The sequence below is a fragment of the Triticum urartu genome, chromosome 5A (assembly GCF_056163025.1).
Source record: "Triticum urartu cultivar PI428250 chromosome 5A, HENAU_Tu73, whole genome shotgun sequence".
NCBI classification, from domain to species: Eukaryota; Viridiplantae; Streptophyta; class Magnoliopsida; order Poales; family Poaceae; genus Triticum; species Triticum urartu.
In genome coordinates this window covers 126,660,018-126,673,917 of record NC_141877.1, presented here as the reverse complement: position 1 = coordinate 126,673,917, position 13,900 = coordinate 126,660,018, and the positions used below count along the sequence as shown (strand labels likewise).

The window sequence follows — 13,900 nt, the reverse complement described above, 5'->3', positions numbered from 1 at the left end:
GGGCACAACAATACGATCCTCGAAGAAGAGAGTATCCTTGTCATCAAGGCGGTAGCACTTGTACTTGGGTTGACTCTTGGCAATCCCAATCTTCACCTTTTTCACCATAGCATCAAGAAGCTGGGCTTGGCGAATCTGGTCTTCCAAGGTAGGAGAGACTTGAAGGTTGGCGAGGAAACCTTGAGGAACAACTTGCAGATTAAGTTTGCGGAAAGCTTCACAAAGCTCGGGTTGATACGGCTTGAGAATCATACTGTTGCAATAAGCCTTCCTGCTCAATGCGTCAGCAATCACATTGGCCTTGCCTGGAGTATACTCGATACTCGGATTATACTCTTGAATCATTTCGACCCATCGAGTCTGCCTGAGGTTGAGATTAGGCTGAGTGAAGATGTACTTGAGACTCTTGTGGTCAGTGAAAATGTCCACTTTTCTTCCCAATAAGAGATGTCTCCAAGTCAAAAGAGCATGCACAACTGCCGCCAACTCGAGGTCATGAGTGGGGTAGTTCTTCTCGTTGGGCTTCAACTAGCGAGAGGTACAAGCCACAACTTTCTTCTCTTGCATCAACACTGCACTGAGACCTTGGAGAGAGGCATCGCAGAAGACCTCGAACGGTTTGGATTCATCAGGAGGAGTCAGAACTGGAGCAGTGACCAGTTTCTCTTTCAAAGTGTTGAAAGTGATGTCACATTCCGAAGACCAAACGTACTTGATGTGCTTCTGGAGAAGATTTGAAAGAGGCTTCGCGATCTTTGAAAAGTTCTCAACGAACCTTCGACAGTAGCTTTCGAGACCGAGGAAGCTACGGAGTTGCTTCACGTTCTGAGGTGGTTCCCAATTCACAATTGCAGACACCTTCTCAGGATTCACCGCAATGCCCTTGGCAGAGATGATATGCCCAAGATAAAGAACCTCATCGAGCCAAAACTCGCACTTTGAGAACTTGGCGTAGAACTGGTGTTCCCTGAGCTTATCGAGTACCAAACGCAAGTGCTTGGCATGATCTTCCTTGTTCTTCGAAAAGACCAGAATGTCGTCGAGATAGACCAAAACAAAGTCATTGGTGTAGGCGTTGAAGATGAAGTTCATCATGCGAGAGAAAGTCGGAGGAGCGTTGATGAGGCCAAAAGACATGACAGTGTATTCATATGAACCATAGCTTGTCCTGAAAGCCATCTTGGGAATATCTTGCTCACAGATTCGAATCTGGTGATAGCCCATACGGAGATCAAGCTTGGAGAATACTTGGGCACCTTTGAGTTGTTCGAACAGCTCGTTGATGTTTGGAAGTGGGTATTTTTTATTGATAGTCTTCTTGTTCAATGGACGGTAGTCAACACAAAGTCGGTCCGTTCCATCCTTCTTCTTCACAAAAAGTACACCACAACCCCACGGAGAAGAGCTAGGTCGGATGAGACCCATTCGCTCTTGAATATCAAGTTGCTTCTTCAGCTCCTTCAACTCTTCAGGTCCGAGCTTGTAAGGACGCTTGCAAACCGGTTCCGTGCCAGGCTCAAGATCGATGACGAATTCAACTGGCCTGTGCGGAGGCATTCCTGGAAGCTCTTCTGGAAATACGTCTTGATATTCACAAACGACTGGAATTTGCGAGATGGCATCCAGTTCACCCTTCTCATTTAGAGAAAACAGGCGGATGGTATCATCACGAGCGGCAAAGACAATTACATCCTCAGACGAATGAGTCAATTGAATCTGCCTGGCTACACAATCAAGCTGAGCCTTGTGCTTAGAAAGCAAATCCATTCCGAGAATAAGATCAATATCCGAGTTACCAAGAACCACCAGAGAAGAAAGGAACTTGTAGTCGCCCAATGTGATAGTAACATCTGGCACCTCCAGACTTGCACTCAAGTGTTTTCCAGGAGAAACGATATCCATTTGTTTACCCAAATGAGAAGAAACGAATTCATGCTTGGTAAAAAATGGCTTTGACATGAAACAATGCATTGCACCAGTGTCAAAAAGAACTCTTGCAGGAATATCGTTAACAGGAAGGTTACCCATCATGACAGCTGACGAGTTCTCTGCCTGAGCTGCATTCATCAAATTGACCTTGGCGTGCTTGGGGTTATGCTTGACCACAGCTGTACTTGCCGATCTCACAGGAGGAGGAGGAGGAGGGAGACGCCTCTGATTGAAGCATTTGTTGGCATAGTGACCCTTCTGTTGGCACTTGTTGCACGTGACCTCTGAAAGTGGACGGTGATACGGAGCAGTCGATCTTGGAGCTTGAGATGAAGTCTTGTTCTGGAAGCCAGGGTTGGGTGGGTGGGAAGATCCACTACCACCTTTGCTCTTCTGCTGATACGGCTGACGGAACGGAGGAGGAGGAAGCCAATACTTCTGCTGCTTGGCCACTTGAGTAGAGGAAGAAGGAGTAGCATCTCTGACTCGCTTCTTGGAAGCATCACACTTCAGCTGAGCAGCCTCTTGCTTCAATGCCATGTTGTAGAACTCATCGTACCTCAAGGGCTCAAAGAGAACAAGAGCTAGCTGAATTTCTTCTCTGAGACCACCCCTAAACTGGTATATCATGCTCTTCTCATCAGGGACGTCCTGCTTAGCAAAGCGGGCGAGCTTCTGAAACAACTTGTTGTAGTCATAGACAGACAAAGAGCCTTGCTTCAGGTTGCGGAATTCCTCACGCTTGCTTTCAACCACGCTCTGAGGAATATGATGAGCTTTGAAGTCTTGACGGAATTCATCCCAGGTAATCACACGGCCTCCTCTGGAATCTTTGTACTGCTGGAACCATTCTGCACCTTGGTCTTTGAGTTGGAAGGAAGCGAACTTGACAAAGTCCTCAGGCCTGACGTTACTGCACTCGAAATGCTTGCACAAGTCCACAAGACAATCATCAGCATCAGTAGCCTCAACACAATTGCTGAAGGTCTTTGGCTGGTTTGCAAGGAACTGGTTGAGTGTAGCAAAGTGATTCTGATTGTTGCCTTGGTTGCCTTGGTTTGCTTGGTTGCGCTCTTGAAGAATTTGCATGATCAACTGCGTGTTTGCATTGGTAGCAGCCATCACAGCTTGCCATGCCTCCGGAGGAGGAGGAGGTGGTGGCGGATCCTGATTCTGATTATAATTGCTGCTCTTAGCGGGAACCATCCTGAAGAGGGTGACATCCGTTAGCACATCGACAGATAAAATTGAAGCTGAATCAAGCGGGATGAAATTGCAACATATAGTCTTCACATCTGAACAAAATGAACGAATGCATTCCACTTGAAATGGTCACATATCCATAAATTGAGAAGCCACTTAGACTTTAGGTAGAGGAATAAATCAACAAGGTACGGATCAAGAACGAATACTCGGTAAGAAATCCCAATCTCAAACCAAATATCCATGGAATAAGAACTAGAGCTACAAGAATTCCCACCTATGAAACTCCCGAACCTTTTCGGTTATGCAATCAGGTGTTGGGGATATAGGGGAAGCATAATATCTCACCCAAATCTAGCAAATCCTACATCCAGCTGTATCCATCCTTCAACACATAACCGAGAAAAACTTCGGAAACCATCTACCTCAACCTTCGAAAAGCATCCGTTATACAAGTTATGGAAATACTCCCGAACTCCCGCCCCAGTACTGGGTGGCGTCGAGGTTATCTCACCAACAACTGCATAAAAGAGATTTTCGATGTCGGCGTACTAAACTCAGGTATTCCAGAACTGCAACGGTAAAATTGTGACGACAACACCTCGGAGCTCAACTCCCCGGGACACTGCCACAACCCCTAAATGACAGGAGGCACCAAGAACAATGTTCTCGTCACAAATCCATCAGAACGATTCCAAGATACCCGCGTGATCCTAATTTTTTTTTGTGAAATTTGAGAAGAGAAGAGTCAAAACTCTACGTCAGGAAGCCTTACCAGAGCGATGAAGGGACTGGGGAGTAAAAAGAATTCCTAAACTCTCCGATATATAATTCCTAAATGACTCAAAACAATTTTTCTAGACTCAACAACGGCTGCTAAAAACGATCAAGCAGTGGGGGCTCCTAAGGTCGGGGAAGGCTCTGATTACCCACTTGTAACGCCCTCGATGCGGCTATATCTCCTACATGTCGAAGCACGACTTAGAGGCATAACCGCATTGAAAGCAATGTCGCAAGTAAGGTAATCTTCACAACATCCCATGTAATATAGATAATAAAAGGGGAAGGTACATAGTTGGCTTACACTCGCCACGTCAAACAAAGTACATAAATAGCATTACATCATCCAATCACTCATGGCCCGACTACGGTGCCAAAATAAGAGATCAACCCAACATGCGACACGGTCCCGATCGCCCCAACTGGGCACCGCTACTGATCATCAGGGAAAGACACATAGTAACGGCGTGAGTCCTCGTCGAACTCCCACTTGAGCTCAGGCGCGTCATTTGGAACGGAGTCATCAGGCCCTGCATCTGGTTTGGAAGTAATCTGTGAGCCACAGGGACTCAGCAATCTCGCACCCTCATGATCAAGACTATTTAAGCTTATAGGTAAGGCAAGGTAATATGTGGAGCTGCAGCAAGCGACTAGCATATATGGTGGCTAACCTGTTCACAAAAGAGAGTGAGAAGAGAAGGCAAAGCATGAACAAATAACTAGAGAACAACCTGCGGCAAGCATTACTCCAACACCGTGTTCACTTCCCGGACTCTGTCGAGAAGAGACCATCACGGTAACTCACACAGTTGATTCATTTTAATTAAGTTAAGGTTCAAGTTATCTACAACCGGACATTAACAAATTCCCATCTGCCCATAACCGCGGGCATGGCTTTCGAAAGTTCAAATCCCTGCAGGGGAGTCCCAACTTAGCCCATGACAAGCTCTCACGGTCAACGAAGGATAAACCTTCTCCCAAGACATTCCGATCAGACTCGGTATCCCGGTTCTACAAGACACTTCAACAAGTTAAAACAAATCCAGCAACACCACCCGAATGTGCCGACAAATCCCGATAGGAGCTGCACATATCTGGTTCTCAGGGCACACTCAGATAGGTCAAGCTACGAGTAAAAACCAAACCTCGAGTTTCCCCGAGGTGGCCCCGCAGGCTGCCCGGTTCGGACCAACACTCAGAGGAGCACTGGCGGGTTGGAGTCAACAGCCGCTTGCTGAGTTGATGAAGTCCCCAGGCTGACTGGTGCGGTTCCTAGGCCGAGTTCTGGAATCTTCGAGTCCGCTGCCGCAGTCCCCGGGCCGGGCTTGCCTGAGGCGGCTTTGGAGTCGTCCGCCAAAGTCCCCGTTCTGACTGCCGGAGCTCTGGAGTCGGATCCACCGTCTTCAGGAGGAGCCGGCACAAAAATGGAGTCTGATTCTGGTGAAGGCTTGACAGACGGCTTGAGGAGGCGTTGAAGGGCGACGCCAGATGGAATTTCTTGGCAGGTAGAGCCGATTCGTGCCAAGGCATCTGCTTGGTCGTTGTCGTTTCTTGGCATGTGGAGGAACTCGCACCCCTCGAAATACCCGCTGAGTTGCTGCACGAGGAAACGGTAGCTCGCCATGTTTGCGTCTTTCGCGTCCCAGTCGCCAGATGACTGTTGGACCACCAAGTCCGAGTCGCCATAACACAAGATCCGGCGGATGCCAAGTTCTTTGGCAAGCCGGAGCCCGTGAATGAGCGCCTCGTACTCGGCCACGTTGTTGGAGGCGGCAAAATGGATTTGCAGTGCATATTTGAGCTTGTCGCCTTTGGGAGAGGTGAGGACGACGCCGGCTCCCAAGTCGGTGCGCATCTTGGAGCCGTCGAAGTGCATCCGCCAATGGGTGGAGTCAGGCGCTGGAGGCAGGTACTAGGTCTCGGCCCAGTCAACGAGGAAGTCGGCCAGTGCTTATGACTTGATAGCGGTGCGAGGCTGGTAGTAGATGGTGTAAGGAGCCAGCTCTATGGCCCACTTGGCCACTCGACCAGAGGCATCTCGGCTACCGATGATCTCGGCAAGCGGGGCCGTGCAGACCACTGTGATTGGATACTCTTGGAAGTAAGGCTTCAATTTCTTGGCGGCAAAGTGTACGCCATAGCACATCTTCTGGTAGTGGGGGTAGTTCTGCTTGGAGGTCGACAGTACCTCGCTCAGATAATATACCGGTCTCTGGACAGGCAGCGCCTTGCCTTCCTCCTTGCGCTCCACTACAATGACTGTGCTGACTACTCGGCTGGTGGCGGCGATGTACAGGAGCATAGGCTCCTTGGGAGTCGGAGTCGCCAGGACGGGTGGAGTAGTCAGCATCTTCTTCAATTGGTGAAAAGCTTCGTCCACCTTATGGTTCCACTCGAAAAAAGTGGTCTTCTTCATGAGCTGGTATAAGGGGAGAGCTTTCTCGCCCAGCCGACTGATGAATCGGCTGATGGATGCTAAGCAGCCGGTGAACTTCTACATGTCCAGCAGTCGGCTGGGTACCTCCATTCTCTCAATGGCCTTGATTTTTACTGGGTTGCATTCTATGCCGCGTTCAGAGACCAGGAAACCTAGCAGCTAGCCGGCTGGTACTCCAAAGATGCACTTCTCGGGGTTGAGCTTGATCTGGAATCGGCGCAGGTTCTCAAAGGTCTCCTTAAGGTCTTCCAGCAGTGTTCCACGCTTCTCCGTCTTCACCACCACATCATCCACGTAGACATGGGCGTTCCTGCCGAGCTGCTTGAGGAGACACTTCTGCATGCAACACTGAAAGGTGGCGCCGGCATTTCTCAAGCCAAACATCATGGTGAGGTAGCAGAATGCTCCAAACGGCATGATGAAGGCGGTTTTCAATCTGTCAGCCGGGTTCAGCTTGATCTTGTGATATCCTGAGTATGCATCCAAGAAACTCAACAGCTCGCATCCGGCTGTGGAGTCTATCACCTGATCGATTCTTGGTAGAGCAAATGGGTCCTTGGGGCAGGCCTTGTTGAGGCTCGTGTAGTCAATACACATTCGCCACTGCTTGTTCTTCTTTAGTACCAGGACCGGATTTGCCAGCCACTCCGGAAAGAAAACTTCCATAATGAAGCCGGCTGCTAAGAGCCGGGCTATCTCTTCTCCGACAACTCTTCTTTTCTCTTCTGATAAGCGGCGCAGGGGCTGCCTGACCGGTTTTGCATCAGATCGGACATGTAACTTGTGCTCGGTGAAATCCGTCGGTACACCTGGCATGTCTTTGGGAGACCATGCGAAGATGTCCCGATTCTCACGGAGGAAATTGACGAGCTCGCCTTCCTATTTGCTGTCGAGGTTTGCACCTATGACAGTGTACCTCTCTGGGTGCTCCGGATCCAAGGGTATCTTCTTTGTCTCTTTGGCCGGCTTGAATGAACCCTCAGCTTCCGACTCCTTCGAGTCGGGCGATATCTCCGGCTGCTTGCCGGCCATCGCCACAACTCGTTCAAGGAGTCGCTTCTCGGCTGCAATCACCAGGGACTCGGCCAGCCGACTGCTCTCGGTCGCGCAAGCGGACGACTTCCAGTAGTCGCCGGCCACAGTCAGAATTCCCCTGGAACTGGGCATCTTCATCTTGAGGTAGGCGTAGTGGGGGACCGCCATGAATTTGGCCAAGGCGGGTCGGCCAAGTAGCGCATGGTATGGGCTCTCAAGGTCCACCACCTCAAACCAAACAGACTCTCTTCGGAAGTGATCTTTGTCCCCAAAGAGGACTTCAATCAAGATCTTGCCGATTGGTGAGCAGGAAAGCCCAGGAACAATGCCGTGGAACACAGTCCAGCTGTTCTGAAGTTGTCTTTGCTTGATTCCTAACTTCTCCATGGTGTCCTTGTATAGGATATTGATGCTGCTGCCTCCGTCTATCAGAACTCGTGAGAAACGCGCGGCCCGTTTGTCCGTAGCAAAGGTGGCGTCCAGGACCAAGGCGTAGGAGCCCGGACTCGGCATCACTTCTGGGTGGTCGGCCCTGCTCCAGCTGATGGGCTTCTCAGACCAGTGCATGAACTCTGGCGTCTCTGAGGCTACTGCGTTCACCTCTTGTCGCTGCAGCCGCCTGCTGCGTCGATCATCAGCCACGCTGGTGAACACCACGTAGGCTCCGTGCTCTTTAGGGTATTCGTCTTGCACTGCGCCGACTGCCTTACTGCCAGCTGCTGGGGCGGAGGCGGAGGCGGCTGCCCAGCAGGCGGGGGTGGCAGGAGGCCGTCTCCCTTGGCGATCCTGGTGAGCCAGTGGCACTTCCGGGTGGTGTGATTCGACGGCTTCGCGCCGCTGTGGAACTTACAAGGCCCATCCAAGGTCTGCTCGTAGGAGAAGGCCGGCAACCAGTTTGGCTTGCCGCCTTTCGGTCGCTTGGGCGGAGGCTGCTCTTCTGGCTGCTGGGCTTCAACGGTCGCGACCTGTCGGCTACCGGAAGCTGGCTGCGGGGCCTTGCGCTTGTTGTCGCCCTGCTGTTGTCACCGGCCGGCGTCTGCCGCCGGGGTTCTTGAAGCTTGAGGAGCCACTTTGCCAGTCGTGCTGATTTGGATTTCCGCCTTCATGGAGGAGTCGGCCGTGGCGTACTTGTCCGCTATGATCAGCAGCTCGTCGAGGGTTTCTGGCTCGTCGCAGAGGAGATTGTGCTTGAGGAGGGTGCCTTCTCGGCACCCGGCCGTGAAGTACTCAATGGCCTGCACCTCGTGCACGCCCTTGCAGGAGTTCCGGACCTCGGGCCAACGCGTGAGGTAGTCGCGAGTCGACTCATCAGGGCCTTGCACGCACAAGGAGAGCTGACGAGGCTTGGGAGGACGCTTGTATGTGCTGGTGAAGTTGCGGACGAACGCTTCGGTGAAGTCGACCCAGTTGTTGATGCTGCAGGGCTTTAGGCTGTTCAGCCATGTCCGGGCCATGCCCTGGAGCAGGAGCGGAACGTACTTTACGGCGACGCGCTTGTTGCCTTTTGCTATGCGGACAGCCGTGGAGTAATCGACTAGCCGGTCTTCCGGCTTCACGGAGCCGGTATACTTGGGCGTGTCTCTCAGGAGCGTGAACCCTCTGGGAAAGGGCTCGTCCCGAATGCGGGGCCCGAAACAAGGCGGACCCAGCTCGTCTTCTTCTTCCAGCGCCAGGGACCAGTGAAGTCGGTCGATCCGGTGGCGGGCGTCATTCTCTCCAACTCCCTCTCGGCGGCCAAGTTGGTCACCGAGAGTCGGATGATCAACAGGCGGTGGGGAGACTCGCCTCTCCTTGCGGGGAGGGGGAGGCGGATAGTCGTCCCGTCGTTCCACTGCTCTTGGGCGGCCGTCTCGGTCGCGCTCTATGGTAATCCGAGTCCGACTGTGGCTGACAGCTGGCTCCTTGTCCTTCCTTCCTCGGGCACCACCAGTCGGCGTCCGAGATGTCGCGCCTTGATCTCGGTGCGGGTCGTCATTTGGCCGCTGCGGCGCCTCCGTGCGGCAGCGGGCCTCGTTCTGCGCGGCGGCCGCGTCGAGGAGCCGCTAGACTCGCTCCATCATGAGGCGGCGCTCCTCGCCCTTGAAATTGTCCAGCTCGTCCGCCGCTGCCTGGGCGGCTCGGATGTTCTCCGCTGGGGTGGCGTACACGGGGCGGCTAGCCCCAAACAGGCTGGCGATGGCTACGCCGCGCTGCTGGACCGCGCCAAGGCGGCTGGGCCCTGCCGGGGCCGGCGAGCCGCCAACAGCACGATCCATCTCCCGCTGGTAAGCTTCTGATAAGCGTCTCATGCTGGCGAGCTTCTTCGCGCCTTCAACAAGCTGAAGGCGGCGCGCTTCTAACGTCTCTGCGTCAGCATCTTCCGGGATGGGCGCAGTTAGGTCTTGCAGCGCCGCGCCGAGCGAGTCGGGCGCTCCTCCGCCAGGGAACTCGTCATGACTGATGACTAGCACCTCAGTGACGGTGCTTCCGTCGCTCTCTGCGTGGGAGAGAGGCTCGTCATAGACCACCACGTTGGTGGGGAACGCGTCGATCGACACGGTGTCAGAATCGACCAGCATCGGGTCGGTGGAGCCTACGGACTCCAAGTCTACGGCAGGCTCGCCGGAAACATGGAGTTGATCGAGAAGGCCCGCGAGGAGGTTCTCGGGGCCGCCCACACCTGCGTCGGACGCAGGTTCGTCGGAGAGGCGGACCTCGCCGACAAGTTCGGCCAAGGAGCTGGCTGCGCAGGCGATCTCAACGCCGCGCAGCGCGTCGATGCAGACTTCATCTGGCGTGCCTGGCTGGCTGCGCTCACCAGGGAGGAAGAGGGTTCCCGTCCAGAACAGATCTCCGGACGGCGGTGCACCATGCCCCACGGTGGGTGCCAAATGTCGGGGGTTTGGTGCGACATATGCCAACGGATGGCTTATCATGGTGGGGGCGAGTAGAACATCGCCGGTGCCTGGAAACGGGATGAGGCGAAGACATGCACGCCGGCGAATCTTACTTAGTTTCAGGGCTCTCCGGGGAGATAACACCCCTACTCCTGCTCTGCGGGGTCTCCGCATGATCACTATGGCCAAGTGTTTACAAGGTTGCTCCTTGAGCTGTTTCGGGTGGTAGGAGAGGGCAAGGCTAGCTCTCTCCTTCTATCTGGTGTGGTCTAAAACTACTGGGATCCAACCCTTTGCATGGGTGCCTTGGGGGGTTTATATAGGCCTACCCCCCAGGGGTACAATGGTAATATGACTGGGCGCGGGCCCAGCCGTCAGTGCCTCCGACCTCCGACTTCTCCGCCGACTGCTGGGGCCTGCCGATTGGTCTGGTACGGAGCCGACAGGCCGCGTCCGCCGCGGGCGGGTCTTGCCGGCTACTGATTACTGTAGCCGTCCTCCTAATGACGCAAGCTTGGTCAGGGGGTCGTGGCAACAGCCCCGCCGCCTGGCGGCCGATCACTGTGGCCACTCCCCATCTCTTCTTGATTAATGGCGTGTGGGCCCCGAGGGAGGGCTCAGCCGACTCCCCCGGGCCGACTCCCGATGGGTCCGACTGGCGGTTCTCCCGCCGTCTCCCGAGATCTCGCTGACTGGTGGGCCCCGCTGCCTCCAGGCCGTACAGACAAGCCGTCGTGGGCGCAGGACTTGGTACAGTAGTGCTGATGTCAGGGCCGGCCTGGCAACAGTGCCACGCCGCAGGGAGATCTTCCCAAGTAGGCGTGCTGTAGCCATGCCTGCCCTTGGTAAGGGGCGGGGAGTGGGCTTCACTGTAGCCACGCCCCTGCCCCGTCCCCTTCGATGAGGTCACGGTTTGTTGGAGTCGCCGGCCGACTCCCCAAAGCCGGCTTCTCTGAAAGTCGTCCCTGGGACTCGGCCGTGAGCGGGCAGTCGGCTCTTCGCCCTGGGGTCTTGAGGGGCGCAGCCTGCCCAATGTCTTGAAAGGTTATGGGGCTCGGGTTGGCCTACTCGTGGCCCATTACTCCGACACAACCGCTCCATCGTACAGCCAGTAGACTTGAAAGGGACCTGCATATAACAGGATCAAGTGAAGAATTATAAAAACAAAGCCAATGTACACACTAAATTCCAAATAAAGCGAATGGTAGAATAACCAGGCTACGCTAATTAATCCTGAGAGCAAATCACAACTACAGTAATGTGAAAGACCTTTAAGAACTAATTGTTTTGGTAATAATAGAGCTGCAATTGCAATTTGATTAAGCAAATAATGGCATTGCTAATTATGTAATTTGCAACACAATTTCTTGGCAAAGCTGAGTAGATTTTTCCAGATGATGCGTACAATATTTCTGAATGAAAAACTTTTGGGGATTGCAAAAATTACTATAGTAAAAAACTTGATGGAAATAGTAATGACTCGCCTATTTGTGATCTGTACATCAGTGATGGAATATCTCATACCTGGAACAATGAATCCGTGATCATAGGGTTATCCGGGTGGATGTAACTCGGTATGACGAGTTCATCAGGTCTGGTGAGGATGATCTACTGCTTGAGACGACATCATGACAAGGTTATCCTTGTTGAGTCTGCTGGCACCCTCCTCGACACTGCTGAGCCCGGCCGTGACCCAGGTCAGCTCATGACACTTCGTGGCCGATTCCTATTACAGTGCTACTTTGTTGCGTTTGGTGTGGATGCCTTGACCGCGGCTGAGGCCTAAATGTTTTAATGTGTTTTATCTTTTATGCGGTGTTCACGATGAGGCAAAGTTCTTTCAATTAAGTGTGCCTGCAAGGGCTGCTAAATGTGCAATCTTGGTAGTTTCTTTATGCAACCAACTCACTGTACTAGGTACCATTTTTCTCTCATTGCCTAGAACAGATTTAGTACGTATCGATAGCAAACAATTGAATTAACAACTATAGAACTATTGTGTTCCCATGTTCGTCAATACTAGCTGATTTAAGAACTCTATGCTCATACAAGTACTACATATTTTAAACTTGATGAACCCATGCTATTCTTGTGCTGTTTTAGATAGATAGAACATCGCTAGTAACCGAATAAAAGAACAAGAAAAACTAACATATATGCTGCATGTGTACATATGCATTGGTGGTCCAGGTGCTCTTTATATGTAGAACTCATCTACCAAACTTGCTCTATGGCCCATCATCTGTACTTGGTCCTTGGCTAATACTATCAATTTTGCAGGGGTGGAGCAACAATAGTAAAAGTCCCATGCACACTTATACTAGATCTTATGTAGGACTACCACTTGCTCAATATCACCAAAGGATGTTCAACGTGAACAAATCCGTCTGAACATTTGCTCCTCAAAGGTCAAGTTGTCCCCAGATATATATCTGGAATAGTTTCAATAGATTATCACGAAGCAGAGGACAGTGCTGCTATAGAAGGGTATCAGATACATGGAAAGTTCATGCAACACAGACGCTAGAGATTACAACTGCAATCAGATGAAGAGGCTTGAGCAACAGAATAGGCATTTGATGAAGTTGCTAATGACAGCAAATGATAGCAGGGACAAACTTGCTAGAGGCTGACTCCTTGCAATTCGGTATATCAATTTTTACTGAACAGACAATACTTGCTCGTACTAGCTTCTTGCGACATGGGCGCGCACGGGCATCAGTACAATGAATTGCTGCACTAGCAGGGTTACAAGATAAGACAAGAGAAGGTACCTCCGATGCAACGGCAAGCCACAAGGATTATTCGAAACCTGAAAAAGATAGAACTATGGGTTTCAGACCCAGCTTGTCGTCTTGAGAAGCTTCAACTCGTCGCCGTCCTCGCTGTCTGAAGAAAGATCCGTGTCTCTGAACACCTCCTCCCGTGCTTCCTCGCTCAGCCTCGTCGCCTCGGCCCTTTCACCGAAGTAGTCGTAGTCGACCTCCACGAATCCTTTGGAGTTGTACTCGCTGCGGACCCAGGCCTGGAATCGCGAGAACTTCTCTTCATCCTCATAGCAGTCGCGGGCACATGCGTACAGCAGCACCGTTGACTCGTCCTTCTCCTCAGGCGATGGCAGCAGCGACGGATTGGCGCGCTTGAGGGCCCGAAACTCAGCACAGACAGGTTCGTTTGACTGGGCGAGGATCCACTCGATCTCCTCCAGCGGCAACCGCCACATCTTTTTCGCTGGAGTCTCCTCTACTTCGCTGCCGGCCGCCGCCGCCGCCTTCTTATCTCCCTCGGAGCAGTCGAGCCCTTTGGCGGCGCGTGAACATTCCTCGCCGGCCACAGCCTCCACCGATGACGGATATTTCTCGGCGGCCATCGGTAGATATGACGGGGCTGTTTGGTTCTAGCCTTACATGGCCACACATTTTTGCCAACCTTACCTAAGGTTAGTTGGCAAGCTTAAGACTAGACACAATGGAGAGTAACATACACTAGTAACATACACATATTCCTAGGATATGTTAATACCTTCATAGTGGGTAGTAACATAAGTGTGTTAACATGCATAGCTTCATTTATTAGGTTATAGACTCATATTGCATTGGAACATGTGATGTTACAGTAACTAGCTAAGAGGATGCTTGGA

At 52.2% G+C, this 13,900-nt stretch overlaps 1 protein-coding gene across 1 annotated transcript; it reads right to left on the bottom strand.

The window, feature by feature from the left end:
* Window positions 1–12,816: 12,816 nt before the first annotated feature.
* On the bottom strand, window positions 12,817–13,675 carry LOC147970545 (uncharacterized). The gene has a single exon (XM_087525665.1). The coding sequence runs from the start codon at window positions 13,628–13,630 to the stop codon at window positions 13,097–13,099; it is 534 nt and encodes a 177-aa protein (XP_087381791.1). The 5' UTR covers window positions 13,631–13,675; the 3' UTR covers window positions 12,817–13,096.
* Between the last annotated feature and the right edge of the window lie 225 nt (window positions 13,676–13,900).

Coding starts and splice junctions, on each gene's coding strand:
- LOC147970545 (XM_087525665.1), bottom strand. CDS start 13,630: ATGGCCGCCGAGAAATATCCGTCATCGGTGGAGGCTGTGGCCGGCGAG.